General features: G+C 52.2%; 2 protein-coding genes and 1 long non-coding RNA gene across 11 annotated transcripts in view; 1 reads left to right on the forward strand and 2 right to left on the reverse strand.

The window, feature by feature from the left end:
* Positions 1-4513: 4513 nt before the first annotated feature.
* LOC121817910 (uncharacterized) lies at positions 4514-8278 on the forward strand. Its single transcript, XR_006058007.2, has 3 exons — positions 4514-4891; positions 4968-5173; positions 7851-8278. It is a non-coding gene; the product is annotated as an uncharacterized LOC121817910 (long non-coding RNA).
* On the reverse strand, positions 5640-11463 carry ROGDI (rogdi atypical leucine zipper). Of its 2 annotated transcripts, XM_004020754.4 has the most exons (11): positions 11405-11463; positions 11254-11325; positions 10474-10556; positions 10151-10205; positions 9367-9447; positions 8627-8722; positions 7321-7419; positions 6857-6970; positions 6731-6780; positions 6500-6626; positions 5640-6194 (listed from the first exon to the last, which is right to left on the reverse strand). In XM_004020754.4, the coding sequence occupies exons 1-11, from the start codon at positions 11447-11449 to the stop codon at positions 6153-6155; spliced, it is 864 nt and encodes a 287-aa protein (XP_004020803.1). In that variant the 5' UTR covers positions 11450-11463; the 3' UTR covers positions 5640-6152. The 2 variants fall into 2 exon arrangements, with proteins under 2 accessions (XP_004020803.1, XP_042096594.1); XM_042240660.1 differs by lacking the exons at positions 11254-11325; positions 11405-11463 and adding an exon at positions 10668-10775.
* Positions 11464-11898: 435 nt separating this feature from the next.
* Positions 11899-27151, reverse strand: part of GLYR1 (glyoxylate reductase 1 homolog) — a 31407-nt gene continuing 16154 nt past the window's right edge. For 2 of the 8 annotated variants that reach the window (XM_042240659.1, XM_042240656.1), the window contains 9 exons: positions 26811-26861; positions 26650-26723; positions 24201-24300; positions 19728-19820; positions 18941-19042; positions 18083-18245; positions 17587-17766; positions 16853-16977; positions 11899-14014 (listed from right to left, as the gene is read on the reverse strand). In XM_042240659.1, the coding sequence (XP_042096593.1) occupies positions 13940-14014; positions 16853-16977; positions 17587-17766; positions 18083-18245; positions 18941-19042; positions 19728-19820; positions 24201-24300; positions 26650-26723; positions 26811-26861 (963 nt within the window). In that variant the 3' untranslated portion in view covers positions 11899-13939. Of the gene's footprint in view, positions 16978-17586; positions 17767-18082; positions 18246-18940; positions 19043-19727; positions 19839-24200; positions 24301-26649; positions 26724-26810; positions 26862-27151 lie in introns of all 8 variants that reach the window. The other 6 variants (XM_042240658.1, XM_027961844.2, XM_060406046.1 and 3 more) reach the window with 3 other exon arrangements.

A 27151-nucleotide genomic window follows, 5' to 3' on the forward strand; every position in this document is an offset into this window, starting at 1 on the left:
CCCCAGAAGCCTCTGTCCCTGCCTGCCTGCCTTGCCTTCTGCTCTCCTACCGTCCACATATCGGAAGACAGAGGCTTAAATGTCACCTTCAGGGCCTGGAGGACAGGAGTGGGGCTGGTTGGGGCCTGGGACAGAGCCTGCCCAGAACACAATGCTGCTCCCACTGGAGAACTCCCTCAAGCTACGACGGACACCACAGCTAGAGGGACTCAGAGAACCTGGCCTCCTCCTCCCCACAGAGGAGGATGACCCAACAGTGCTGCTGACATGGGGACCCACCTGGCACGGGAGGAGAATCTGCCTCTGGGAACAAGGAAATCAGCGTTTCTGCCCAGAAAACACTTTCTGTGGCAGTGTCACATGTGAGTGGTGTGGGATTCTGGTGGGAAGACGCCCACAGGGACCACTCAAGGCACTGGGCTTTGTGGACTGGGGAAAAAATGTTAGTCGTTCAGTTGTGTCTGTCTCTCTGCGACCTCATGGACTGCAGCCCGCCAAGTGCCTCTGTCCATGGGATTCTCCAGGTAAGAATACAGGAATGGGTAGACATTCCCTTCTCCAGGGGATCTTCCCCACTCAGGGATCGAACATCGCATTGCAGGCAGATTCTTTACCATCTGGGCCACCAGGGAAGCCCCACAGGGACTGGGGAAAGCTGAGGGCAAAGTGATCAGAGCAAAGGGCAGAGGGCAGGTGAGCCCAGCGTATCCAAACGACCAAGACTTGGCGGGGATCGCACGCACAGGTGGGGTGAGTAACACGTGGCGATTTAGTGCAAGTTTTCTACGCGGTCATTGTGCCAAGGGAGCATCTGTATCAGTTACTGCATCCACCCCTCCCAGAGGCCCGATGGGGGAGATCTCCACACACCCATTTAAGATGAGGAAACTGAGACAGAGAGGGGTTGGGGCTGGGCCTCCGGTCACACATGGGTGGGTGTTAGGGCTGGGAACAGGACCCCAGTCTGGGGTCTGACTAGTTAGAAACGTGTCCTGCTGTGGCCTGTCCCCCATCATCGCTCTGCTTGGATCTTGGTGGGGGGTGGGGGCTGTACCGGTAATTTTTTGTCTTTTGATGACTCAAGAGTACCTCGGATTTTCTTTAATGAACACAAACAAATGAAGCACCTGGAGGTCTAGACAGGAAGACTGAGGGTCAGCGGGGAGAGGAGAAGACGGTAGCCCCTGCCTAACTGGCCAGGCCAAGGGGTGGGCAGGTACCACAGTTTTTAACCTCCCCTCCTTGCTTTTTTTTTTTTCAATTGAGGTAAAATCCACAGAATGTCAAATTACCCGCTAGCCATTTCACCTTGCACAGATCTGCGGTATTTGCTGCATCCACAATGCTGCAGAGCTACCACCCCTGTCCAACTCCATGACACGTTCACCACCCCAAAAGGGAATTCCATCACCACTAAGCAACCCCTCCCCAACCCCTGCCCTAGACCTCGGCAGAGAGTACTTTCTGTCTCTATGGATTCCCTTCCTCTGGACATTTCCTATAAATGTAATCACGTACGGTGTGGCCTTTTCTGTCTGGCTTCTTGGACCCGTCTTTCCAACGTTCCTTCACTTTATAGTGTGTGTTGGTTGGTGCCTCATTCCTTTCCAGGGCTGAATAATATTCAATTACATGGAGAGACCCTGGGTGCATGCTCAGTCACTTCAGTCGTGCCCGACTCTTTGCGACCCTGAGGACTGCAGCCCGCCAGGCTCCTCTGTCCATGTAATAATACTCTGTCCGGGTAATGATACTGGAGCGAGTTGCCACGCCCTCCTCCAGGGCATTTTCCTGACCCAGGGATCAAACTCGAGTCTGCCTGCATTTCCTGCATTGCACCGGATTCTTCACCCAATGAGACACCTGGGAAGCCCATGGAGTAGCCACGTCATGTTTATTCATTCATCAGTTATCAGATATTTTGGGGCTGCTTCCACTTTTGGGCTACTGTGAAAAATGATGCTGTGAACATTTGCATACAAGTTCCTGTGTGGATGTGGAGTGGAGTGGAACTGTCAGGTCCTGACAACTCCATGCGTAACTTTTCAAGGAACCGGCGGAAACTGGTTTCTACAGTGGCTGCACCCCTTCCGTTTTGCACTACAATAGTCATTTCAAAGCTACCGCTCCTGGGCAACACCAATCTGAGATCTCAGAATGGGATAGGGGTGGGGATGGAGGGTTTAAGACAAGGATCCCAGCACAGGAGACTCTGTTATGGTGGTCAAGGGCTCCAGGGTTTGAATGCCTGGGTCTGGGTTCTGAGTTCCCTGCTCGTTGGGTGTGATCGGAAGAATCATGGTGCCCAAAGACATTCTTATCTGAACTCCTGAATATGTTACCTTATGTGGCAAAAGGGACTTTGCAGATGTGATTAAGGATTTTGATGGGGAGATGATTCTATGGACCAATCACAGGGATGCTTATGAGAGGGAGGCAGGAAGGGCAGAGCCAGAGGTGTGAGGATGGGGATGGGGCATGAACCAAGGAACAGGGGTGCGAGGCTTCTAGAAGCTGGAAGAGCTGAGGAATGGATTCTCCCCTGGGGGATCTACAGGAGGAAAGCCGTCCTACCCAGTCATTTTAGACCTTGATCTCCAGAACTGTAAGATGATACACTTGCATTATGTCACTAAGTTGGCATACAGTAGTATGTCACAGCAACAACAGGAAATGAACACATTACATGTATGACCTGAACTAGCTGGTGAACTTCTCAAGGCCTCAGTGTACACATCTGTAAAAGGGGACTAGCAAATATACCCACTTGAGGACTGCCGTGAGGAATAAACTGGGTAATGTACGTACAGGCATTCTTCTCAGTTCAAGACCACTACGATAAAGCAAGTGTTAGGTCTCTCGGTCATGTCCGACTTTTTGCAGCCCCATGGATTGTAGCCCGCCAGACTCCTCTGTCCATGGGATTCTCCAGGCAAGAATTCTGGAGTGGGAATCTCATGATAAAGCAAATACTACAATAAAATGATTCTCATGGATTTTTTTGGTTTCCCAGGGCACATAAAAGCTGTTTGCACTATACTGTAGTCTATTAAGTGTGCAACAGCATTGTGTCTAAATGTACAAATTTTAACTGAAAAATACTCTGCTGAAAAATGTCAAACAACATCAAAGATCACTAATCACAGATTGCCCTAGCAAATATAGTAACAATGAAAGTTTCCAAATGCTGCTGGAAGAATGCTACCAACAAGACTCACTCAACTCAAGGTGGCACAAACCTTCAATCTGTCAAAAAAACATACTATCTGTGAAAGTGCAGTAAACAAAGGTGAACCCATGTAGGGTCAGGCAGAGCCTAATGCTAGCCAACAGGTTTTCCCAGCAAGACTGTAAGCCCAAGGGACAAGCAGGTGTGCCCACCTGGTTTACAGCCAGTCCCAAGTGCTGACATGGCCTGGCCCCTGCTATGGGGGTAGGAGGTTGGTGAGAGCTGCCTCCAGCTGCTGTGTCAGGGGCCCCAGGCGCCTGGGAAGAGAGCTCATGCAAGCGACCTTAACTATCATCTTGCGGGGTCATCGTGAGGGTCAGGATGGTGAGAACCCTGGAGGCTACAGCTGTGCCACCAGGCACAAGACAGCTGCCCAGGCACGGGTGGTGGACAGGTAACTGCTTCTCCCTCCCCTCACCACTTTGTCTCCATTTTTACCTCCCTCTATCCCTCTAACCCATGAAATTAAAAGACGCTTACTCCTTAGAAGGAAAGTTATGACTAACCTAGACAGCATGTTAAAAAGCAGAGACATTACTTTGCCAACGAAGGTCCGTCTAGTCAAGGCTATGGTTTTTCCAGTGGTCATGTATGGATGTGAGTTGGACTGTAAAGAAAGCTGAGCGCCAAAGAATTGATGCTTTTGAACTGTGGTGTTGGAGAAGACTCTTGAGAGTCCCTTGGACTGCCAGGAGATCCAACGAGTCCATCCTAAAGGAGATCAGTCCTGGGTGTTCACTGGAAGGACTATGTTGAAGGTGAAACTCCAATACTTTGACCACCTGATGCAAATAAGTGACTCATTGGAAAAGACCTGGATGCTGGGAAGGATTGAGGGCAGGAGGAGAAGGGGATGACAGAGGATGGTATGGTTGGATGGTATCACCAATGCAATGGACGAGTTTGGGTAAACTCCGGGAGTTGGTGATGGACAGGGAGCCCTGACGTGCTGCAGTCCATGGGGTCGCAGAGTCAGACACGACTGAGCTACTGAACTGAACTGATCCCTCCAGCCCACTACCGTCTTTTTCTGTCTTTTTTTCACCTGTGAAGCTAACAGCAGCTGAGGGCCAAACTGTTTCAGGTTTCTACTCTGGTCTTTTGAGAAAAAGTGACCCAGAGTGAAGAGGCCGCCAGGCCTGTGGCCTCTTGCCTGCTCCCGCAGCACTCGCGGAGGTTCAGAGGCAGGAAGCACAGCTGTGGGGCACAGGGCCTGCCCTTGCTTGAGCTCCTGGGGGGCGGGGTTGTGCTGGGGGAGTGGTGGGAGGCGGGACAGGTTGCTAAGGCCTCAGGTCCTGTGGACCTGGAAGCTGGAGGCAATCCGTGCTCCCTAGACCTAGGAGCTACCTGGGGCAGTTCCAAGGCAGGTGGGGGTCCAGGGATGGGGCTGCTTTAGGGGGCGCGCGGGAAGGGGGTTGCCTAGGCCAGGGTCAGGAGAGGTGCAGGAGAGAGACAGGGTAGGGGTGAGGCTCCAGAGGGCGGTGTGGGAGGACAGTGCAAGGGCTGGCCTGCAGCAGCCCCAGTGAAGCCAGGATTCTGTGGGGCCCTCTGTGGGGCAGGGGGGCGCTGGAGCAGGTGGCAGCCAGGGCCTCCCAGCTGAGATGGACTGGACGATCCTGCTCTTCCACTCTAAGTGGACCATCGCCTTTGTCTTCGGCTTCGGTGAGTGCGGCTCAGCCCTGGCCCCCATCAGCCTCCCAGGCCCAGGGCCTTATCTGGACCACTGTCCTGTCCACAGCGGTCATAGTGCTCCTGCTGCTGTTTGTCGTCAACACCACCTGTGGCGGCTGTATTCCCGGCTGTGGCAGCTGTATTCCCGGCTGTGGCGGCTGTATTCCCGGCTGTGGCGGCTGTATTCCCTGCTGTGGCGGCTGTATTCCCGGCTGTGGCAGCTGTATCCCCTGCATGCCCTGCTGACAAAGCTGCTCTTCCGGGTCCCAGAAGGTGAGCTCCGAGCATCGGGGCCGGGTGGGCACTGGGGCAGCGAGGAGCTGCAGTAGGTTGGGCAGGGGGCCAAGGAGTGAAGTCACTGGCTCCCCTGTGCCTCTTGCAGGAATCCACCCCATCCCAGGGATTTGATAACTTCACCTGGACCCTTAATGTGGACAGTGCCTGCCTCCCTGTCTTTGCCCTGTTGGAGAGTAATAACAAAACCTCGTTCAGCAAAAGCCTGAGTCTAGAGCTCGTCCCATCAGGGTGGGCAGTGCAGGTCCTACGGCTTCACTGAGATGCCTGCTGGGTTCCCCAGCCTTCAGCCGGCATGGCTGTTACCAGGAGACCTTAGATGTCATGCTGCAGCCCACTCAGCCCCTTGGTACCTGAGAGGCCAAGTCACTGGGTACTTGGCCTGGCTAACTATCAGGGGCCCTTGGCCAGGTCCCACCCAGACAGACAGAGAAGGGCTCACAGGCAAAGTCAGACAATCTTTATTTCTTGGACGCCCCACCAGGGCTGCTGAGTGAATGCAGTCAAGGACACTACAGCTCGTGGTGAGGGGCGCTTCTGTCCTTCTTCCCTCCCAGCCCACCCCTTAGGTTCAAGCGGGAAGAGGTATGTGGCTGCCCCTCGCCCTCCTAGGGGTCGGGCCAGGCAGGAGATGAAGGGGGAAGGAAGGAGAGCCTGGTTCCAGCCCAAGTCCAAAAGCTCCTGCCCTGTCGGGAGGCCAGGATGTGGACTGGAGGACACTTTGTGCCTCCTCATCTTCCCCATCCAAAACAAAAAGCCCACCGGCGTCCCTTCCTCCCAGTGGATCCAGTGTTCCATCCCGTCTGTGCAGGGGTGACAGGCAGGGTAGCGTGAAGGGGGAAATAAATAGCCTGCAGTGCCCGGCCCTGGCTGGCACTCTGGTTGGGCGGGGGGCAGGTGTAGGGAGGATGGATGTCCTGGGCTCCACTCCCAGGGGACAGGCTCTTGGGCACTCTGTTCAGAAAGGCCTGCAGCTCCAGTAGCTGGAGAACACAGAGATCTGGGGAGGAGGGAGATGGAGGAAGTGATGAGGGGTCGGGCCAGGGGGTCTGCCCTGCTGTAGCCTCTGTCACCCAAGGGCCAAGTGGCCGGAAGAAGACAAGTGTTGCCGAGTGATATCATGGCCCACCCCCAACTGGTATGCGCAGAGAGTGTAACAGAGCTTAAGATCAGGGGGTGCTTTGGAGACACACAAGGAGCCCTTGGCATCCCCACCCCCATCCCAAAAGAAGGGGCTGAATGGCCCGTGGATTGGCTGGCCTCCTCGGGGTGAGGTCCAGCCCGGTCCTGACCCCATATCCCCACCTTATCCTTGAGCTGCTGGCAGAGTTGCAGGGAGACAGTGAAGAAGACCAGGGCGTCGTTGAGCCAGGGGATCACAGACTCCACCTTGTGCACGTGGCTCACCTCCAGGCGCTGTGTGCCCCACTCGCTGTGGGGAGACGAGAGGGGCCCTGAGGGCGGCCCAGAGGGCCAGGGCCCTACCCTAAGAGGGGCGGGGGCGCTCCTGAGACCCCTCTCAGGTAGCATACTTACAACATGGCCCCAGGGCTGTGCAGTACGGCACCTCCAGCTGGGCGGAAATTCTAAACAAGAAAGCATCAGATGGGGTCAGGCCTGAGACCACAGGGTGGGTGAGGGCAGGCTGGGTGAGGGGCTCACCTTGGTGGAATTGGGCTGCAGGGCGTGCAGCTGGTACACGGTGAGGCAGAGCTTGTTGAGGTTGATGTAGACGTTGACCAAGAGGTCAGAAGGCAGGGTGGGGGCGAACATCCGCTGTGGGGGGAGGGCCGGGCATCCAGGGGGGATGAGGGCCAGCAGGCACGTCCCACCCTCGCCCCTTCAACTGCTGGTAGGGAATCCCAGTCCCCATCCCGTGGACTGGGGCCTTCTGATTCTTGCCAAGTGCCCCGGGTAACTTACTGCATCACTGGGCTTGGACACCAGTGACCCGGTTCCAAGGGGTAGGGGGAGATATATTTTGGGGATTCAGAATGGAAGCCAAAGACCCAATCCAAGAAAACTGCACAGAAAACTCTGTCAACAATCTGGGGCCTGCAGGACGCCCTAGCACCCTTGTGTCCCTCCCGCCTCTCCTGGAGCAGGGGTGGGCCTAAGGCACTGACCGTGAGGCCGCTGGCAGCAATCTCCGGCAGAGTGAGGGTGGCAGGAGTAGTGAGCCGGTTGCGGGCTCTGGTCAGCTGCAGCATCACGGCGTCCATTAGCTGGGGGAGGAGAGCTGGTCACAGCGGTGCTGGGGTAGCCCCATCAGAAGGAACCAAGTTATGGGAGCTCCCAATTCCTTCCCTGGGGGTCACAGACTCAGGCCCTGAACCCCTGCAGCAGGGGGCTTGCTAAAGATGCGGGTGATCGGGCTCCAGCTGGGGGTGGGGGCAGGACATCTGAGCTGCTGACCACCCATCCAGAAGGTTCTACCATCTGGGATCCAGGGTCCTGGTCCAATTGGGGTGGAGGAGCCCGGAAGTCAGTCCCAGGGGGCCAAGGGCTTTGAGCATGAGGGTTCAGGCAGTAAAGGAGCTTAGAAGGAGGGACCCTAACTCAGCGTGGGTGTAAGGAGTCAGGGAGGGCTTCCTTGAGGAGGCACTGGGATGGGTAAGTTGAGGCCTTAAGGTGGACAGGAGCCCTGTTTTCACAGGTGAGGAAGGAAACTGAAGCTCCATAGGTCCAAGGCCGCACGGCTGGGGAATGGTGGAACGTCTGGAGACTCATCCCCTCCCTCTGCGTGGGAGCAAAGCTCTCAGAGCCCCAGTGCCCACTGCTTCCAGCTCTTCACCCAGCTGCTGCCATGGGCGCTGGGGTCACCTGGCTCCTGGGAAAGGCAGAATTACTGGGCTGCACATTACACCCCAAAGGACACTCACAGTTCTGAAAAGGACTTTGGTCCATCTGGTTTCAAGTTTTCATATCAGGCCCAGAGATGGCATGCAAACCACCCGAGGACACACAGCAAGCCGGAGGCAGGGCTAAAGCGTGAACTCAGAGAACCTGAGTTCATCTTGTCCCTTCACACCACATGGATTCACTTTGTTAAATACAGAAGCTTTTCTGTTTCTGGTAGTAATACCTGCAGCTCTCATCTACTGGGTGCTTATTAGAGGCAACGTCACCCGTGTTGTCATGATGGCAGGCATGACAGCTTATCCCCCTCTTTTATCAGGTGAGGGTGCTGAGGCACAGAATGGCTAAGTAAGGGATTTGAGGTGGCCTGGCTCATAGTGCAGGCCCTGGGATCAGAACCCACATCTGTTTATGGGGCCTGGGCTGTGAGCCATTCAACTGGCTGGAAGGACATGGCGTACACCGAGAGGTGAAGGGTTGACGTTCAGCTTCACCTGAGGGTGGGGGCAGAGCTTCCCAGGGGCCCGATCGGTGGTCAGGGAACTGGGCTCTCCCACTCCTGAGGTGGCTCACCTTGAGGACCTCTGCTCCCGTCCTGAACTGGTAGCTCTCATCTCGGTTGGCGAGGAGGTAAATGGCTTGGCTCACGTGGTTCCTGGCATCTTGGATCTAAAAGCAGGGCCCACGGAGCGGTCAGTGGGCTGGGCCTTGGCAGGGAAAGGTGCCAGCCTCAGAACACCCATGGTCTCTGGGGGCCCAGCCTAGGGATCCCCACCCCGAGGGGGCCTATCTATCTTCCTAGCAGGGGTGGGGTGGGTGCCGCCTGCTGGGCCTGGCTGATGCAGTGAGGCAGGCTCGGTCCCCAGTCCCTTGCAGCTCACTTTCCAAAGGAGGACAGAGGGTAACAGAGGAAAGGCACAAGGTAATAGACTGCTCAGCTTTCACAGGGAAACAAGGTGATTGGGGGGCGGGCGGCGGTGAGGGAAGGCAACTCTTAAGCTGAAGCTTGTGCAGTGGCAAAAGCTGGGGGGTGGACTCCAGGCAGAGGGACAAGCCCAAGCAAAGGCCGTGAAGTGGAAACAGCTGGTGGCCAGTGAGAGGGGAGAGGGAGGTGGCAGAAGCCAGGTCCAATTACAGGACAGGCTAGGAGACCAGGCACTGCCCACCCCAGCTGCACTGCTAGGAGACATCTTTGCAAGCCTGCTGCAGCCGCAAGGCCTCACAGCGGCCAGCCCTGGAGGCCTCAGCGCTGCAAGGGCCTGTTCCTGCCTGCCCTTGTGCCCTGGGCCCCAGCCGGGGAAGGGCCCAGTTACCTGCTGCAGTTTCCACTGCTTGTCCTCCCGGAAGGCAAAGTGCAGCAGCTGGTTGTTCCTGGGCATCTTCAGGTTCACGTCCTGCCAGGCAAGGGTGGGCTAAGCCGGGCAGAAGGATGCCCTCCTGCCGCCGGCCACTCTAAGCCCTTGAGCCAGGGGGCAGAAGCAGAGTGTATGTGGTGGCTCACGTCTGAGCCACTCCATGTGGGAGAGGGGGAAGAACATGGCCATTTGGGTGGGGGCAAACAGGGAACAGGAAATAGGAACTCAGGCCCAAAAGGAACCACAAAGAAATGAAAGGGAAAACAGCCGCGAAAGGGGAAGGTGGCTTCTGCTGGGAGGGAGGAGGTGTGTGGTTGTGGGCAGATGGAGAACATTTGCAGGTGCCAAGGGACGTAACGCCCACCCAAGGAGGAGGGGGACCTTCCCCCAGGCCTTGGCACCTGCTACAGGATCAAGTGCAGAAAGAGTTAAGATGTTGGTCTGGGGCCAGGCTAACCCTGGGGCCAGACTATAGGTAGTGCCGTGTGCAAAGCACCACCCACCCCCTCACTTGCTGTACCTCTCAAAGGAGTAACACACCAACCTCAGAAGCAGGTTACAGGGGTTGTTGTCATTTTCAAACAAGGAAATTGAGGCCCAGAGAGGTCAAGGATCCTGCCCAGAGTTACACAGCTAGTTGGGGGCAGAACTGAGCTAAAGCAGGAGGCCCCCCACCCACCCCTGACTCTTGCCCGTTGGCTGCTGTGGTGGCATGGGAAGGGGCCGGGGCAGGGGGACTCACCGCTTGGCTCAGCGCGTCTCCCTGCAGTGTCAGCACGCCCTTCACCTGGTCTGTGCTACAACACGTGGGGGTCAGAGCAGCACCTGCAGCTGCCCCCTCCCACCACCTGCAGCTGCCCCCTCCCACCACCCCAGCCTCTCCGCGGGCTGTCACAGGATAGTCCAGCCTGTCCCACTGCACATCCTCTGGCCGCTGGAGCTGGAATCAGTCCACAGGGCAGGGCTGTGGCCACGCCACCAGTCCTAGAGGGTATCCCCAAGGGTCCCTCCTCCCAGAAGTCCACCCCTCAACCCTACCACGGTTTCTACCCAGCCCAGGCTCACCCACAGCTGCCCAAGACAAAGTTTTCCTGCTTCGTGGGCCCCTCGGTGCCTGAGCCTGGTAGAGTGAAGCGGAGCGAGGCCTCCTGAGGGGCAAAGGAGAGTCGGGTAAACCAAGCTCACCTACTCCAGCCGAGCCTTTGCTCCATAAGCCCCGCTCCCAGGGCCCCTCCCCCACGGCCAATTTCAGGTCCTACCTGAACCCATACCGGCTCCTTCCACATTCCCTGGGGGCCTACTGTGTGTCCCATACAGGATAGAGGACCCAGAGACACCCTCCCCGTTTGGTTGACGAGCTTGGAAGTGGGGAGCAAAGTCTGAGAAGACAGTAGTCATGGCAACCGGTAATTCCAGCCTTATCAGGCACCGCCTGGGCATTTTTTTGTATTTCCATTGGCTGTTTTTTTTAAATCTTCACAACAGCCCTGAGGGCGGTACTGCTATCTCCTTTTCGCAAAGGGGAGGTCCAGAGAGATCGAGGACTTGGCTGAGGTCAAAATGCTGGGTCCTTCAGATAGGAGATTAAACGTCAATTTCAAAGGGTAGCTTCCCCGACTCCGGGGCTCAATCCAGGCCCGCAGCCCTGGCAGGACGGCTTGTGGAACTGGGTAATTATCTGCTGGCGCCCCGGGTTAGACGCTTTTTAAGTCCTAGGACTGAGTCCGGGGCCTGAGGGCAGGGCCTGGTCTGAACACCGCGCGTCGGGTACGCAGCAGCCGCGGGAGGCCGAGGGGGAAGTCGCGCTGGGGGAGAGGGGGCGCCCGCACAGGTCCTCGAGGTTACCTTGAGGATGTCCTGCAGTTGCCTCAGCACGGCGTGCACCTCGTCGTGTAACAGCCAGCGGAACTCCTCCTCCTGTGGGGATAGGCCCGCTGTCAGCCGCCCCGGCCCGCGGCCGCCTCCCGCCTGGCCCGGCCCGGCCCGCGCGCCTCACCAGCACCGCCCGCTCCGCCGCCGTCGCTGCCATCACGGTCGCCATCGCCGTCGCTCGCTGCCCAGCGACCGTCGCGGGTGCTCGGTCAGCTGGCGGCGCCCGGGCCCACCCTCGCCGCCGATTGGCTGCGCGGGCGCCCGCCACGCCCCCAGCTCGCAACCCCGAGAGCGCCGGGGACCTGCCCACGCCAGCTCGCGCCGAACACCGCGGCGCTGCGAGCTCTGGCTTCAGCATCCGCAGCGGTTCACCCGCCAGGGCGCGGCGCTCGCTCGTCCCGCCCCTCCTCGGCTCTGATAGGACGCCCTGCACTAGGCGCGCTCGGCGATTGGCCGGCGGTATGGCTCGCTCTCGCCGCACCCGGCTACTGGCCACCGGGTCAGCTGGTTCCCGCCGGGTCTCGTCTCCTAGCTCAGTTTGTCCCGGAGGGACAACCCCCCCTTCTCTCCCGAGTGGTGCTCGGTGTCAGGGCGCAGACCACCCTACCAAGGTCACAGTTGTGTTACCAAGAAACGTTTTTTATTTTGCTTGCAGTAGCTTTTTGTTAATTGCACAAAATCATGTTTTTGCCATTTAAACATTATCACACAATCCTATTCTGAAAGACAAATGTTCATTAAAAACAAAGCAAAAATAAAAATTCACAACCTTAATTACCTAGAAGATTTGTCATTTAAAGGTTCAAAGGAAAAAAAAGGGAGGGGTGGTGGAAGAGGGGCTTTCTTACAAGCTTTTCACAAGTGTCACATTTTCTCCTTAAGAGGGAAGGATCTCAAAAAACAAAGGTGAAATAGCTTAAACAAAAATATTCATAAAAAGGAACTTTACAGAATTGTCAACAATATTAAGACAACATTGACTAACCAGTTTCATTACAGCATCTTCCCCAACCCCCACCCCCCAGTGTCCCGCTATAGGACTAGAACAGGCTTTGTGTTCAGACAGAAAAGAATTCAAAATCCCAGTGAAATTAACAACTGTGTCAAAAACCACAGGCATCTCCCTTGCCCTCCCCATCCCCATGTTTTCTGAGATCCCCTATCCTGGGTTCTGATCAGTGGAAAAAGGGCCAAAGCTGCAAGGGGGAGGGGCACACACCAGCGTGGCCACCTCAAATTGTGTTTATCACTGTATATGCACTACAAACGCTGAACTTCCGCACAGCCTGACTTTGGAGAATCCAACCCATGCAGGCGGAGAGAACACTGACATCCTTTAGGCGACTTCTCCTTGTTCTCATGCCACGTTCCAAGCCCCTGTGGTCCCCTATCCAAGGAGAAATGCTGATTCACCTCCAAGGGTCAGCGAGCTCTGGTAACGTCAAGCCTAGATCTCCTCTTCTCTCCTGACAGACCCCAGGGCCCTGAAAGCACCGAAGACCAAGCTGCTGGCTTAAGTGAAGACACTCATTTCTGTTTCAAGAGCTGAACCTAAGAAATGGTTGTCATTGGTCAGGCTGGGTATGGGCCAACGGAGGAACAGACAGAATGAAACACTGTCTCCATGGGAGGAAAGGGGGAAGGGAGGCGAATGGAGAGGTGGGCAACACAGAGGACTTGTGCAGGGACAGGCTGGAAAAGGGGGGACTGCTGTGAGGGGACCTGGGTCAGAGTGGTTCTTCAGAACCAGGTGGAGGGTCTGTGGCGTAACGGAAACAGGAAGGAAGCCCCTTCCCCCAGTCACTCCTCAGTGGTTGCCCTCAGGACCCCTTCCCAAGGGCTGGAATGCATATCCAAATACTACAACGGCCCAGGCTCCACAGTGACAGTGACTTCTGGGACAGGCGCGCAAAAGCAGTGAGGAGAGCAGGCTTCCAGGAGGCCTGCCTATGGTGGGCTGTTTGTCACTTTCCCTGGAAAGCCAGAGCCCTGTCTTTGCTTGACTGTGTCCATCTCTTTTCAGCTCACAAAGGCATTTATGGAGAGGTGGTTGCACACTGGTAGCTTGAACGTGACAATCCTCATCAGCGAATCACCTGAGGTTGGAGGGGCCATGCGACCCTCTGTTTAAGAGTCTTGCTGGCTCATTGTAGCCTAGAGCCTCTCTTCGCGTGGAATCCAGTGGGGGACAGTGGATAAAACCACAGCCTCTTTGCTCTGAGGGAAGCAGTGCGAAAGCTTCCAGTTCTCACTGCTGACTCGAGTTCCTCAACTGGAAGGGTCTGAGATAAGACAGCTCGGAAGAAGGGAAAACAAAAAAGCCAGGCAGCAGTTTCTGGGCAGCTTCTATCCTGGGGCAAGAGCCAGTGTGGTGTGTGTGTGTGTGTGGGGTGTGTGTGTGAGAACACACAGCCACCTAGTCCATGGCCAGTGCCCAGCTCAAGAGCCTTCCCACAGGCCACTCCTGCTGACACCCCTCCTCTCTCCAGGACCTCCAGGGGAGGAGCGATGCTGTGTGCTGTGCTCATGGCAAGTCTCAAAGTCTGTATAAAAGGAGATGGAGACAGGTGGACTGGTCCAGAGTTAAGTCCCAGGACCCCAACTCCGTGTGAGGAAGAGGGGGTCAGAGGGAAGATAGGGGTGGGATGGGGTCAAGGACTTAGTGTATATAGGCTCGGTACACGGCGGACATGTCATTGTCAGACTGGTCCAGTGCCTTGGCTCTTTTGTACACCTGGAAAAAAAACAACACAGGCTTAGTCTGGCCACAGAGCTGACTTACAGACAGATCTGCTTCCTAGAGGGGTTCTAGGTGTGGTTAGGTGGGTAGGTTCTGGAGCCCAGGCTGTCTGGGTGTGACTCCTGGATCTCCCAGATTTGGCCTGACCTTGGACTAAGTACCTCAGTTTCTCTGTGCCTCCAGCACTGCTTCTTGATTTCATGGGGAGGCTAACAGGGTTACGGCGAAGGTTAAATGGACTGAGGGATGTAAAGTGCTCGGAGGCAGGGCTCAACACTGGTTAGTAGTTACAATCACATCCCTTCCATCTGAAGATGCTCCGAGGCTGCGGCCCCGTCCTGCCCCATCAGCTCCAGGGCCTTCCCCGTCATCCATCTGAAGTGCCAGCTGTGCCACTTGACCCGGCCACCTCCATCCCTTTACTCTGCTCCATTTTATTCACAATTCTAACCTCCTGCAGTTCTTCCTTGTCGAAACATTTATGTGCTTACCTGGTGCCTCCTTCCATTAGAACGTAATCTCTACAAGGAAGAGAAGGGGCTGTCCTATGTCCCCAGAGCCTAGGACGGTCCCTGGCAATTAACAGCCACTCTAAAGGCACCAGGTGAATATGAAAGAGTGTGAGAAAACTTAGAAAAACCATTGTTCAATAAGGGCAGGGCAATGTCCAGGCATGTTGAAAAATGCAGCTGGACATAGGTGTATTTTTTTTCTATTTTTAAACATAGTTCAGTTGGAGTCATCATGATTGATGTCCATTACACCTTGGGTATAGCTGTGAACTCAGAACAAAGGCTAAATAAAGGCCTTTTTCAGATAAAAGAGAACTAATTGTTGACAGCAGACCTGCGTTCAGGAAATGCTAAAGCAAGTTCTCCCAGCTGAACGAGAAACAATACCAAAGAGAAATTCAATTCTTCAGAAAGGAAAGGAAAGGAAAGGAAATGGTAGAGAAACAGAAACTTATCTTTTCTCTGAATATCTTTAGAATTCATACGACTACTAAAGCGAGACACTCCAACAATGGTGAGCTTAAAAATCAAAGCAAACATAACATATAGGACATGTGTACAGTAAAGCAAGGGTTCTCAACCTGGGGTCCTTTTGCTCCCCATCTGGAGCGACATTTGGTGATGTCTGGAGACATCTCCTATCAACCAAGGGGGTGCAATCACATCGAGTGGGTAGAGGACAGGGAGGCTACAATACACTGGACAGCTCCCATAGCAAGTGCCAGTGGTGCCCAGGCCAAGGAACAATGCTCCCAAGGATGAGAGGAAGGCAGTGGTAAATGGATACACATTTTACGACAGGGCCAATCTAGGACGTGAAGTTAAGATGCATACAGTAATCCCGAGAGAAAAGACAAAAATAAAGATGATGCACTTTGAACCAAAATGTCTGTTTCCAAGTCCATGAATCCTGTAGAGTCAGGGAGGGGCAAGTGGAAATCACCTCGCAGAGAAGTGCTCCCAACATAAGATACCACAGAACCCTTCAGAAGTAACCAGTTACAGACAAACTTATCAGCGAAAAACTATACAACAGCCAGGAACTTCACTGCCAAGAGAGAACCTGAAGGTACGACAAGAGGAATCAGAAACTGTACTGCAGCCTGGAAGAGTGAAGAAGTACTCAGATGTTCAGACAGACAAGGAAGAGAGAGAGACGCAGAATTCAAGGACAGAAGATCATCGACCATGGAAAGGCAGGTTTGAAGAGAGCGGCACTGCGTTTTTTCACTGATTTTTGGCTGCACTGCTCAGCTGGCCCCACCAGTGGGAGCAGAGAGCCCTGACCACTAGACCCTCAGGGAGCCCCCCAGTACTGTGTATCTGTATTTCTTTGCCTCTACAGGAAAAGCCACTAGAGACCTCTATTTAACTTGGATAAAAATGCATGCGGCTTACAGCGCTTGGAAGAGAGAACTTCTAAAATGAATCCACATGATGTATATATGTATGTGTCTCACAACATGTGGTTCTCACTGCAATTCAAAGATGAATACTGCTCAGCTGTTTTTCTGAAAGATTATACTTCTGTTAGATTGAAATAAAAGATAGAACGCATGGAAACTGTAAACCTGAGAAGGCCATAGTGGCCATATGAAAGTCTGACGACAGACTTCAAGACAAAGATCAACAGGGACACTTCTTAATAACAAGAGGGCAAATTCATCAGGAAGACAGTATAATCATAAATGGCTAAGGCCCACTAACAAAAACTTCCGAAGATACTAAGCGAAATGGACAAAATTAAAGGGGAAACAGATAATCCCACAATAACAGCTGGAGATTTTAACATCCCTTTCTCGGCAATTAAAAGAACTGGAGAAAAAGGTCAGTAATGATGATCTGAAAAAACACTACCAACTATCTCGACCTAACTGATAGATGCCGAACACAGCACCCACTGCAGAACACACAGTCTTCTTAAGTGAATATGAATGTGGTACACCCACCAAGACCGACCGTCTGCTGGGCCACAAAACAGGTCCGAATTGATGCAAAGAGGTAAAAGCCACACGGAGTGTATTTTTTGACCACAAAGATACATTAGAAATCAATAACCATTCGATATCTAGGAAATCCTTTAGGATTTTTACTCATATTTGACACACTTTTAAGTAACCCACAGGTCAACGAATTCCCAGCAAAGTCAGCATGGACTGGAGGAGACATACAACTTCAGAAAAGGAAAGCCTAAAATTAACAACCTAAGACTCCCCCTGGAGAGGTCAGACATGGCCAAGCCAAGGCAAAGTCGGCAGAAGGGGCAGTGCAAGGGAACAAGGGAAGTCTGCAGGCCCCACCCACAGCCTCCTGCAGTTACCTCATTGGCTGCAGCAGCCATGGGGGTCGGATGGTTGACGGCATCACCTAGCGCAATGGCTAAGCGGAGATCCTTCTGAATGTATTTCAGGTAGAAATCGGGCTTAAAGTTTCCTTGCAGGATATCTGAGGAGGGAAAGGCATTCACCAGAAGAATTAAAAGGATCCTAAATAAAAAAGCATCTGGAGCACTGTCAGGGCTCAACACCTAGCATTTCCTACTCCTCAGACACCCAAGAGACAAGTTCCCAGACTGCACCCCCAAATCCTATGGGGCTTCCCTCAGAGCTCAGCTGGTAAAGAATCTGCCTGCAGTGCAGGAGACCCCAGTTCAATTCCTGGGTCAGGAAGATCCACTGGAGAAAGGATCTGGAGGCTCCCCACTCCAGTATTCTTGGGCTTCCCTTGTGGCTCAACTGGTAAAGAATTCACCTGCAATGAGGAGACCTGGGTTCAATCCCTGGGTTGGGAAGATCCCCTGGAGAAAGGAAAGGCAACCCACCCCAGTATTCTGGCCTGGAGAATTCCTCATGGACTGTATAGCTCATGAGGTCGCAAAGAGTCAGACACGACTGAGCGACTTTCACTTCACTTTGCCTGGGGGCCAGACTGGAGAGGATGTGTCATTCACACAGAAGGAGCTCCCAAAGACACTGTTCTGTGATGGCTGCTTGACCCAGCTTCCCAGCTAGAACCCAAACTAAAACACAACAAGAGTGGTCAAAGGCAACTTACTTTGGCACTTCTGGTCCAGGAAGATGCTGGCCAACTGTCCCTGATTGAGGATGTCCAAGAGTGTCTGCTGGGACTGGCCTGTCACTTGGGCCAGGGTGAGCCCCTCTGCAATGGTGGCCATGAAGCTCCCCTGGACCATGTTCACAATCAGCATCATCTTAGCTGCGTTGCCAACCTCACCTGCCCAGGGCAAAGAACTGCAGTCACATCCCAGGAATCCCACGGGGAGGGATTTCTGCCCACCCTCAACCCTGCCTGGACCCACCTCTACACCCAGGGGAGGCCCCATTCACCTGCCCCTGACAGAACTGGTTCTGACCCTTCTGGCTCTTCCTCCTTGCAGGCACTGACTGTGCAAGTCAAAGAAACCTTCCCACGGGGGCCCCAGGCAGAGAGGCCGTGCGGGACTGACGCTGTCCTCAGGGTGGTCTAGAGGGGTTGTGGCCCACCCAGCCTCCAGGCCTGCAGTGGCCTGACGGGTGGGCAGGCATGTTACCTAGAAAGAAGGAGGTCTTCCCCATTGCCTGGAAGCAGCTGCTGCAGTCCTCATACAAGCCCCTGTCTCCGGCCGCTAAGATCACCAACATCCCATCATTAGACAGCTGCTGATTCCCTGAGACCGGGGCTTCCAGAAAGCGGCCCCCCCTGGACACAATCACCTGGAAAGGAAAGTCACAGCTTCTGGAGGCTGTGCCTCTCAAGAGGGTCTTGGGCAGGAAGTAAAGAGCACGCAGGGACTGGAGCACTAGGCCCTCCACACTGAGCCCCAAAGCAGACGCATGTACCAAGGTACTGGGCTGATGCTGGGGGAGGGCCAGCAGACTGTCCTCCACCAGATGCCTGAATCCCATGAAGGAGACAGCGAGGAGCTGGGGGTCCTCAGAGGCTCCCATTACAAAGATATCATCAACATGATCACACTACGGCTTGGCCGACCACACTTTCTAGGACAGACACTGCCCTTCTTTGATTTCAGCCACTCTTTGAACACACATGGGCCACTAGTCACCATCTTCTCACCGTGGCCTAGAGGCTCAGGGTGGGGGAATATTCTGCTAGTACTAACTGCAGAAAGCTGTTTAAACCACAAAGACCCTGCTGGCAGCTTGGACTGCTTCCAACTGAAAGGCTAGTGGCTACGGGACCTGATGCCTCTCCCAGCTAAGAAGCACTTCTGTTTCAGCCATGCAGACCAGCTGTAGACTTGAAGGCAGAGAGTGAAAACAGGCTAGAATCCCACAGTCTCTGCTGTGGCTCTGGAGTAACTATGTGACCCACACTGGGGTATGGTAAGCCTGGGTCTTGGGCTCCAACTGAAAGGACGCTGGAGGGCCAGCCTGAACAAGGCTGCTACCTGGGCCAGCTCGGTGACTGTGTCAGCGTCCACTGTCGACATGTCCACGTAGCACTTCCCGGGGCGGATCCCCTGAAGCACGCCACTGGGGCCCAGCACCAGCTGTGGGGACACAAGGGAGGAGCAATAGCCCAGGCTCCCAGCCAGACACCCAGGAGACCCTCAGACCTAAGGTCAAGACTTGCTGATTTTTTTTGGCTCATTTCCCAAACAGAAGCTAATTATTAAAGCTCAAAAGGGAAGAGCATGTAAATAAGCAAGGGAAAGAGAAGAATTTATGTTATGTTCCCATTTACCTTCAGAAAGAATATATATGTATTTCTCTTCATTAAAAGCCTCCCATTGAAAAGATTAAAGGCCAGTATTTATTTTTTAGCTTTTTTGGATTTACCTGGATTAGTTTAGTCACGAGTTCGACAAGATAACTACTGCACTTGAACTTTTAAAGCATACAAATACAGTGATAGCTAAATATAGGAACTTGGCACATGGACCAAAGCCACACTCAGCCTCAAAGCTTCCAGCTCACCAGGAACACATGAGCTTGTCAGGAACCATTTCAGCACAGACCTCAGGGACCCCAGTCAGTTTCATTCTTTGTTCTGAATTAAAGGAAGTCTTGTGTTCAGTCTATGCAAACACCCTTCACAATGGGAGACGGCCCCCAAATGGGACACCCAACCCCCCACATGCAGACACTCACTCGGTGTGCAGGGGACAAAGGGAGGAGGCCAGCCAGCGTTCCTGGCCACAACCTGAGACGCTGAGGGGAGGGAGGGATCCTTACGTCCTTGGCTGCCTTTGGGTCCGACACGCAGGCAAAGGTGATGTCACAAGTTGAAACGACTTCAGCGGGGGTTCTTCCTAGGCGGGCCCCCTCCTGGATGAACAAATCACACTGCAAAAGTCACAGATCCTAATGTGAGCTGCAAGGCAGTGCACAACACATACACTAGCCAGGCCAGAGATGCAGCACCCAGTGCTCCTGCGTGGCCTCCCAAGGCAGGCAACCTGACTGCTCAAGGGGAAGTGGACGGGAGCCCCTTAAGGACAATCTTGTATCTCTGCAAACTTGGTGCCGAGGATGCATGTTCCACATTCTGCTCCACAGGAAGCATAAAACAAGTGTCTGCTGGAGGCTTCCTGAACCAAGAACGGGACGTGAACAGTACTTGTCCGCAGCTCTCTGTGGCTGTCTTGGCTGTGGCAAAATCTGCCCAGTGCTGTGTGAGCCAGGGAAGCAGGGCTGGGGCCAACAGGCTGCCACTTCCTACTGAATTGCTTCTGGTGGGATGTGGGGGAGCAAAAAGCACTAACTCTTTCTTTTTTAAAAAATAAAATCACCTGAAATATCTCATAAAATATATCATTAACATTTTGGTCTACTTCCTTGTTCTATGGGCATTAAAAAAAGTACTTAGAATAAGTTGGACCTATGATTTTGTATCTTATTTGCCTCACTGAGAAACATATCTGAATTTACCTAATGGCTCTCCTGGCCCAATTATAAATACAAATTATTACATGTATTTGACCCCAACAAATACATGTAAGGGACTTCCCAGGTGGTTCAGTGGTAAAGAATCCACCTGCCTATGCAGGAGATGCAGGTTCGATCCCTGGGTCTGGAAGATTCCCTGGAGAAGGAAGTGGCAACCCACTCCAGAACTCTTGCCTGGAAAATTCCATGGATGGAGGAGCCTAGTGGGCTCTAGTCCATAGTTCTGCAAAAGACTAGGGCATGACTTAATGACTAAAACAACAAGTAGGGTAAAACTTCTTCTTGTAGGTCAAGAAGCAAGTTAGAACCGGACATGGAACAACAGCCTGGTTCCAAACTGGGAAAGGAGTACGTCAAGGGTGTGTATCGTCAACTAGCTTATTTAACTTCCATGCAGAGTACATCATGCAAAATGCCGGGCAGGATGAAGCACAATCTGGAATCAAGATTGCTGGGAGATGTATCAATAACCTCAGATATGCAAATGATACCACCCTTATGGCAGAAAGCGAAAAGGAACTGAAGAGCCTCTTGATGAAAGTGAAAGAGGAGAGTGAAAAAGTTGGCTTGAAACTCAACATTCAAAAAACTAAGATCATGGCATCTGGTCCCATCTCTTCATGTCAAATAGATGAGGAAACAATGGAAACAGTGACAGACTTTATTTTCTTGGGCTCCAGAATCACTGCAGATGGTGAGAAAAGCTATGACCAACCTAGACAGCATATTAAAAAGCAGAGACATTACTTTGCTGACAAAGGTCTGTCTAGTCAAAGCTATAGTTTTTCCAGAAGTCATGTATGGATGTAAGAGTTGGACTATAAAGAAAGCTGAGCGCCGAAGAATTGATGCTTTTGAACTGTGGTGTTGGAGAAGACTCTTGAGAGTCCCTTGGACTGCAAGATTAAACCAGTCCATCCTAAAGGAAATCAGTCCTGAATATTCTTTGGAAGGACTGATGCTGAAGCTCCAATACTTTGACCACCTGATGTGAAGAAAGGAATCATTGGCAAAGACCCTGATGCTGGGAAAGATTGAAGGCAGGAGAAGGGTATGCCAGAGGATGAGGTGGTTGGATGGCATCACCGACTCAATGGACATGAGGTTGAGCAAACTCCGGGAGTTGTTGATGGGCAGGGAAGCCTGGCGTGCTGCAGTCCACAGGGTTGCAAAGAGCTGGACACGACTGAGCAACTGAACTGAACTGAGGGTAAAAAACAGGCTCTGAAAATGGTTTTATCAGATCAGCAGCATGGAATACATTATTTAAAAACAACACAGTACCCATTAATATGTTAACCTTTTGTCCTACTTGATTTAACAAGCCAAAAATAGCAACTTCTTTGTGTGATACATTTTGAGTATTTCTAAGTACAAAATATCTAATACCTTTGTTGACTGTCTCCTTGTGACCTATTTAAAAATCTTTACATCATTATTAAACTATTTGTTTAATAAGAAATACCACTCCTGGTTTTATATCTGAAGAAAATAAAAACATTAATTTGCATGCACCCCACATGTTCAAGGCAGCACTACAAAAGCCAAAATAGGGAAGCAATCTAAGCGCCCATCAGCAGACGAGTGGCTGAACACACACTCCTACCATGTGTGCGTGTGGCATACATACACACACAGGTATGCTACTTAGCCATAGAAAGAAGTTCTGCCACGTGCAACAACGTGGATGGACCTAGAGAATACTATTATGCTAGTGAAATACGCCAGGCAGAGACAGACAAATACTCTACACCTGCACTTATGTGTGTGTGTTAGTCGCTCAGTCGCGTCCGACTCTTTGAGACCCCATGGACTGCAGCCCACCAGGCTCCTTGGTCCATAAATTCTCCAGGCAAAAATACTGGAGTGGGTTGCCATTTCCTTCTCCAGCACTTATATATGGAACCTAAAAAGTAAAACAAATGGATGAATATAACAAAAAAGAAACAGATTTAGAACAAACTAGTGGTTACCAGTGAGGAAAGGGAATCAGGAAGAGGCAGGACAGGAGTAGGGGATATTAAAAGCTGTTATGTATAAAATAAATAAGCTACGAGGATATATACTGCAGCACAGAAAAACAGTCATTATTTCATAATAACTTTCAATACAGCATAACTTGTACAAATACTGAATCACTGTGCTATACACCTGAAACTAATGTACTATTGTAAATCAATTGTACTTCAATTGTACACACACACACACACACACACACACAAACTAGAGAAAAACACAAAAATTGTTAGAATAGTGGGAAAATTTTAAGGATACAAAATCTTGTTTTCAAATTTTCTTTTTTGCTGTTGTGGGAAGTAGTATCAAACCTTTTCATCTTTTTCTTTGGTAACTCTTTTAAACTTCTAAAAAGATCTATATTAAACTTTGTTTTCTTCTGTTGAAGAAGGAGGGTAACAGCTGATTCCAAACTCACATTTGTAACTGCTTTGCTCTACTGCCTTCTTATAAATTAATCTGAAAGGCATAGCCATGTTTATAACAGGCTTTCTAATCAAGCAAACAGGCTGACCACAGGCACTTCTATCAAAGGAGCACATACACTTGGAGTTTCCCAATGTCCTTCAACTATCTGTGTCTAGATTTCCTGGTTACCCTGGCCCTGAATCACAAAATATCTGCCAACAGGGTCTCTGGGATTTCACTCCTGACCTAGGTCCCACAATGCCTACCTCATGCCCAGCACTTGTAGCCCACCTCTCTCAGAACAGCCTTCAGTGTCCTTTCTCCCAGGCTCCCCCTACTCTCCAACCAGTTCCTTGTTATTCTTGGAAAGCGGCTGTTTCAGCCAAGTGGACTGCCTGTCTTGCCTGGACCGCTTTTGTAATCCAGATCCGTCGGCTCTACCATCTCCCTCCACTCCCGCCCTCCCTGTGCTGCGTGCACGGGATGCTCGCCCATCGCTTCACACACACACGCTCAGCCACGCCTTGTTCCTCAACAGGCTGGGTCTCTCCTGGTCTCTCTGTCCCTGGCAAGCACAGTGCGTTACTTTTCTGGTGCTTAGATTATGGTTCTTCACCTTTTCCTGGATGAGAACTTGAGGGGAGCCATGACCTCTCTCCATTACACAAGACTTGGAATTCCATTTCATGGCACACACAGGCCCCGTGAAGCCAAGGACCACCTTAGATTAACAATTTCTGAACCTGTCGTGTCCAATGTGGTAGCCACTGGCCACTAGGACTGCTTAATTTTAAGTGAAATAATCTTAAAATTTGATTCGTCAGTCCATGAGCCATGAATCCAAGTGTTTTGGAGCCACATGAGGTCAGTGGCTCTCACAGAGGCCAGTGCAGATACAGCACAGCTCCTTCACTGCAGAATGGTCTGTGGCACAGGGTTGTTAACACAATCCAAACACAACAGAGCATGGCCATTACCTTGGATGAAGCAGATCTGCTGATGGACACTCTCCATATCAATGTATTCATCACACACACACACGGAAAAACCTGACAGGCTTTTTCCCCTATTACCTCCTATTATCTATTTCAGGTAATGGCAGAGATGGGTAAATTTCTATTTCATGCTATACCTCTGGGTATTTTCAATATTGAGTTTTTATGATCGCATCCTGTGCTGGCTTATCTGCATCCCCTGCCTGGACTAGGAGCTTGGCTTCCACTCCATGCACACAGAACGTGGAGCAGAGACAGCAGGGCGACTCCTATCCTCAGCTGCCCCAACTCCAAGGCCCAGGCCCCACCCCACCCAAGAAGCACCACCATGAATGCTTACTTTCTCTGCAGTCCGGTTCCAGACAGTCACCGTGTGGCCCATTTTTAGCAAGTTGGAGACGATGCCACTTCCCATGAGGCCAAGGCCCAAAAATCCTATCCTAGAAAGACAAGACTGGTCAGTTCAGAGTGGGGGATGGGGTGGAGGGGAGGACAGGGTGGGATTATGAATACTACCCTGGCTCTGTTCCTCTTAAACCTGGGGATCCTCACCTCAGTCCACCAGGCAGGCTGCTCTGCAGTGTGCTGATACCACAACCGCAGAGCTGGCAGGAGTGCTGGCAGAGCGTGCCTTTTCTCACTCCGGCCCTGTTCAAAAGTGCTCATAAGTTTACACAGGCATTTCTAAACCCTCAATTGCCACTGCAAGAAGTATGACTCATACAGGTTACGGCAAATCTTCCCAACCATTTCCTTGTTGCTTTGACGGAGGGGCTGAGCTTACAACTCCACTGCAGTGAGAAACCAGACATTTATCTTCAGCGCATGCAATAGTTCCTCACCAGCCACCTCAGGTGCAAGGCCTCGAGGTGCCAACTTTGAGCACCCTGGGATCCATGACACGTAACAGGCGCCACACGTGCGGAGCCCCCACCGCCCTCGCCTGCACAAGCTGACACCCTGGTGGTCACCTCCTCTTCCTGGCTTCAGGCTCTGCACCACCTTTGCTCTCTTCATGCAGTCAGCAGGGATGGGCTTCACCACGCCTCTTCAAAGCCTTGCCTGCTCTTTGGAGTCAGTCTTCCCCGGTATGTGGAATCTTCTCCTGAACCTTTCCCCCACACTGCTCCACCTGGGCCCGTCCTCCTCTGCTCTCTCCATGCCTTCTAACTGCAGGCCAGTTATGCTCCTTCTGTGACTAAAACTCAGGTGGTCAGTATGTGCTGCTTACCTGCACTTGCTACAGCTCGCTTGCTCTTTCCTGCAGCCCCAGAACTTGGGGCTCATAGCTGCCACATGGTTCTATGGATGATTTTATCTTGCTCAAATATCTCTCCTTGCACAAGACAGGGTTAAGCAACGCCTCTTTCTTCATTTACTATCTCACGGTCTCGCTTCCAGCTTCTCTCTCTCTCAGCTCTAATGTTGTCTGCAGCTTCTTCACTCTGACCGGCATTATCCTTCAGTATCTTCAGTCTCCTAGGAGCCATATCCGCAGCCACCTCTGCCAATGGGCTCAAAGGTTCCCCTACCCTTGCGGGAATACAACACTCTCATGTTTTCTGTCTAGCCTGCTCTAAGTCACCGGAATCAAATGCTGAAAATGGGACCCACCACTCTCCTCACCAAAGGTATAATCTGTTATTCACAGCTATCTGGGTGGCAACCAGTTTCCTCTAGGATTGTAAATCATGACGACTCATTCTCTTTCCTTTGTTTAGTGTTCCAGGACACCCAGAAGACCTGGGGGTAAAGTTTATGTATTTGTACATGGCAACTGACAGTTGCTCACGGTGTCCCTGAGGCAAAGAAAATGTGGACCAGGTGCACTGGGTGCGATGCAGCTAATCTGCTCAGTAGCTGGCTTTACACTTACAATAAAAAAGGATTTGAGTGATGGCAGGAAACACTGGACTCTGTCCTCAGCCTGGAGTTGGATTTTTTAAAAAAAAAGCCAACACATTGCTCATTGATTTAATGGGCAACACCCATTCCTCCTTTAATTAGCACATGCCTCCAGCTCCTTCACACCACAATGGAAGTTCACCAAATATATCTGGTTGAACAAGTGACTTCAACAGCACAAAAAAAGTGTTTTTAGTCTGACAAAGAACCGCACAGAAGACTCAGATGGGAGATTCAGACGTTATTTAGGAGAATGCTCCTGCCTTAAGAGCCCTCATCATCACGACTGAGAAGCACAAGAGGCCGTCAGAATGGAGGTAAAGGCGAGGGTGGATGCCGCCTAAGGCCTGGGGACTGCAGTCAAGGCTCCCCACTTGTCTGGGTGGGGCGGAGGGCAGCCAGCAGGTATGCTGGGAGGACGGGGGAAAGCAGACAACAGGCTGCCTTCATTTCTCGCTCCCACCTGCCCCCACCGGGGCCAAGGTCAGGAGTTCTTCAAGTGTGGTCTCCTGATGAGCAGCCACTCATCTGGGAACTGGTCCACCCGAGACCGACTGATCCAGAAACTCTAGGGGTGCAGCCCAGCAACTGGTGCTTTACGAAGGGTCTTCCAGGTGGTTCAGGAAGGTCTGAGAACCACTGACCCAAGTGTTCCCAGCTTAGGAGACTCACTAGTGAGCAAATCCATAGTACATTCACAGGGCAATTTCTGTCTCCCGCAAGCCAAGTTACTCCCAGGCAAATCGTTCAGAATTATAATTTTCCCTTTCTCTTTCCACTTAGTCCCAGCAATGGCTGGGATACAACCCTTAAGAAGCTGCCTTGAAGTCACCCCCAGACCCACATAACCAGAGCCCAAGGAAGCCCTCCCCCAAAGGCCCTACTTTTTGTCTGTGGGTGTGACACTGCCATTCACCGCTGTGCTGTCTGCGGCCTGGATGGAGGTGGACCCCGTCTCCTGGGGGAGGAAACACAGGTCGTCAGGTGGCCTGCCAGTGCCAGGTCCTGGTGAGAATACAAGTGACGAGGCGTAGAACCTACGTACCTCTTCACATATTTTCAACTTCTTTGTGATTGCCTGGTAACAGACAGCTGGCTAATAAAGAGGGAGTGAAAAAAAATCACTTATTAAACTGAACATTTAACTGGTCTTAGTTACTATTTCCCTACTGAGATGAGACCCAAAACGGAAAGTTAAGATCAAAACTTTTTGGTGTCCAACTTTGCTGAACTCCAACACATGAAAACTTAACTTGCATTACTCTAGTTCTCACGTGGCTCTACAAGCTGCTTTCTGCTGGTGATGACGCTGAAAATCAGAGGTTTATATGTCCAAAATTATAGGCGTGGCCAGCGTACCTCGCCTTGGAATCCGGACGTGTCGAC

The sequence above is a fragment of the Ovis aries genome, chromosome 24, assembly GCF_016772045.2.
Source record: "Ovis aries strain OAR_USU_Benz2616 breed Rambouillet chromosome 24, ARS-UI_Ramb_v3.0, whole genome shotgun sequence".
Taxonomy (NCBI): Eukaryota; Metazoa; Chordata; class Mammalia; order Artiodactyla; family Bovidae; genus Ovis; species Ovis aries.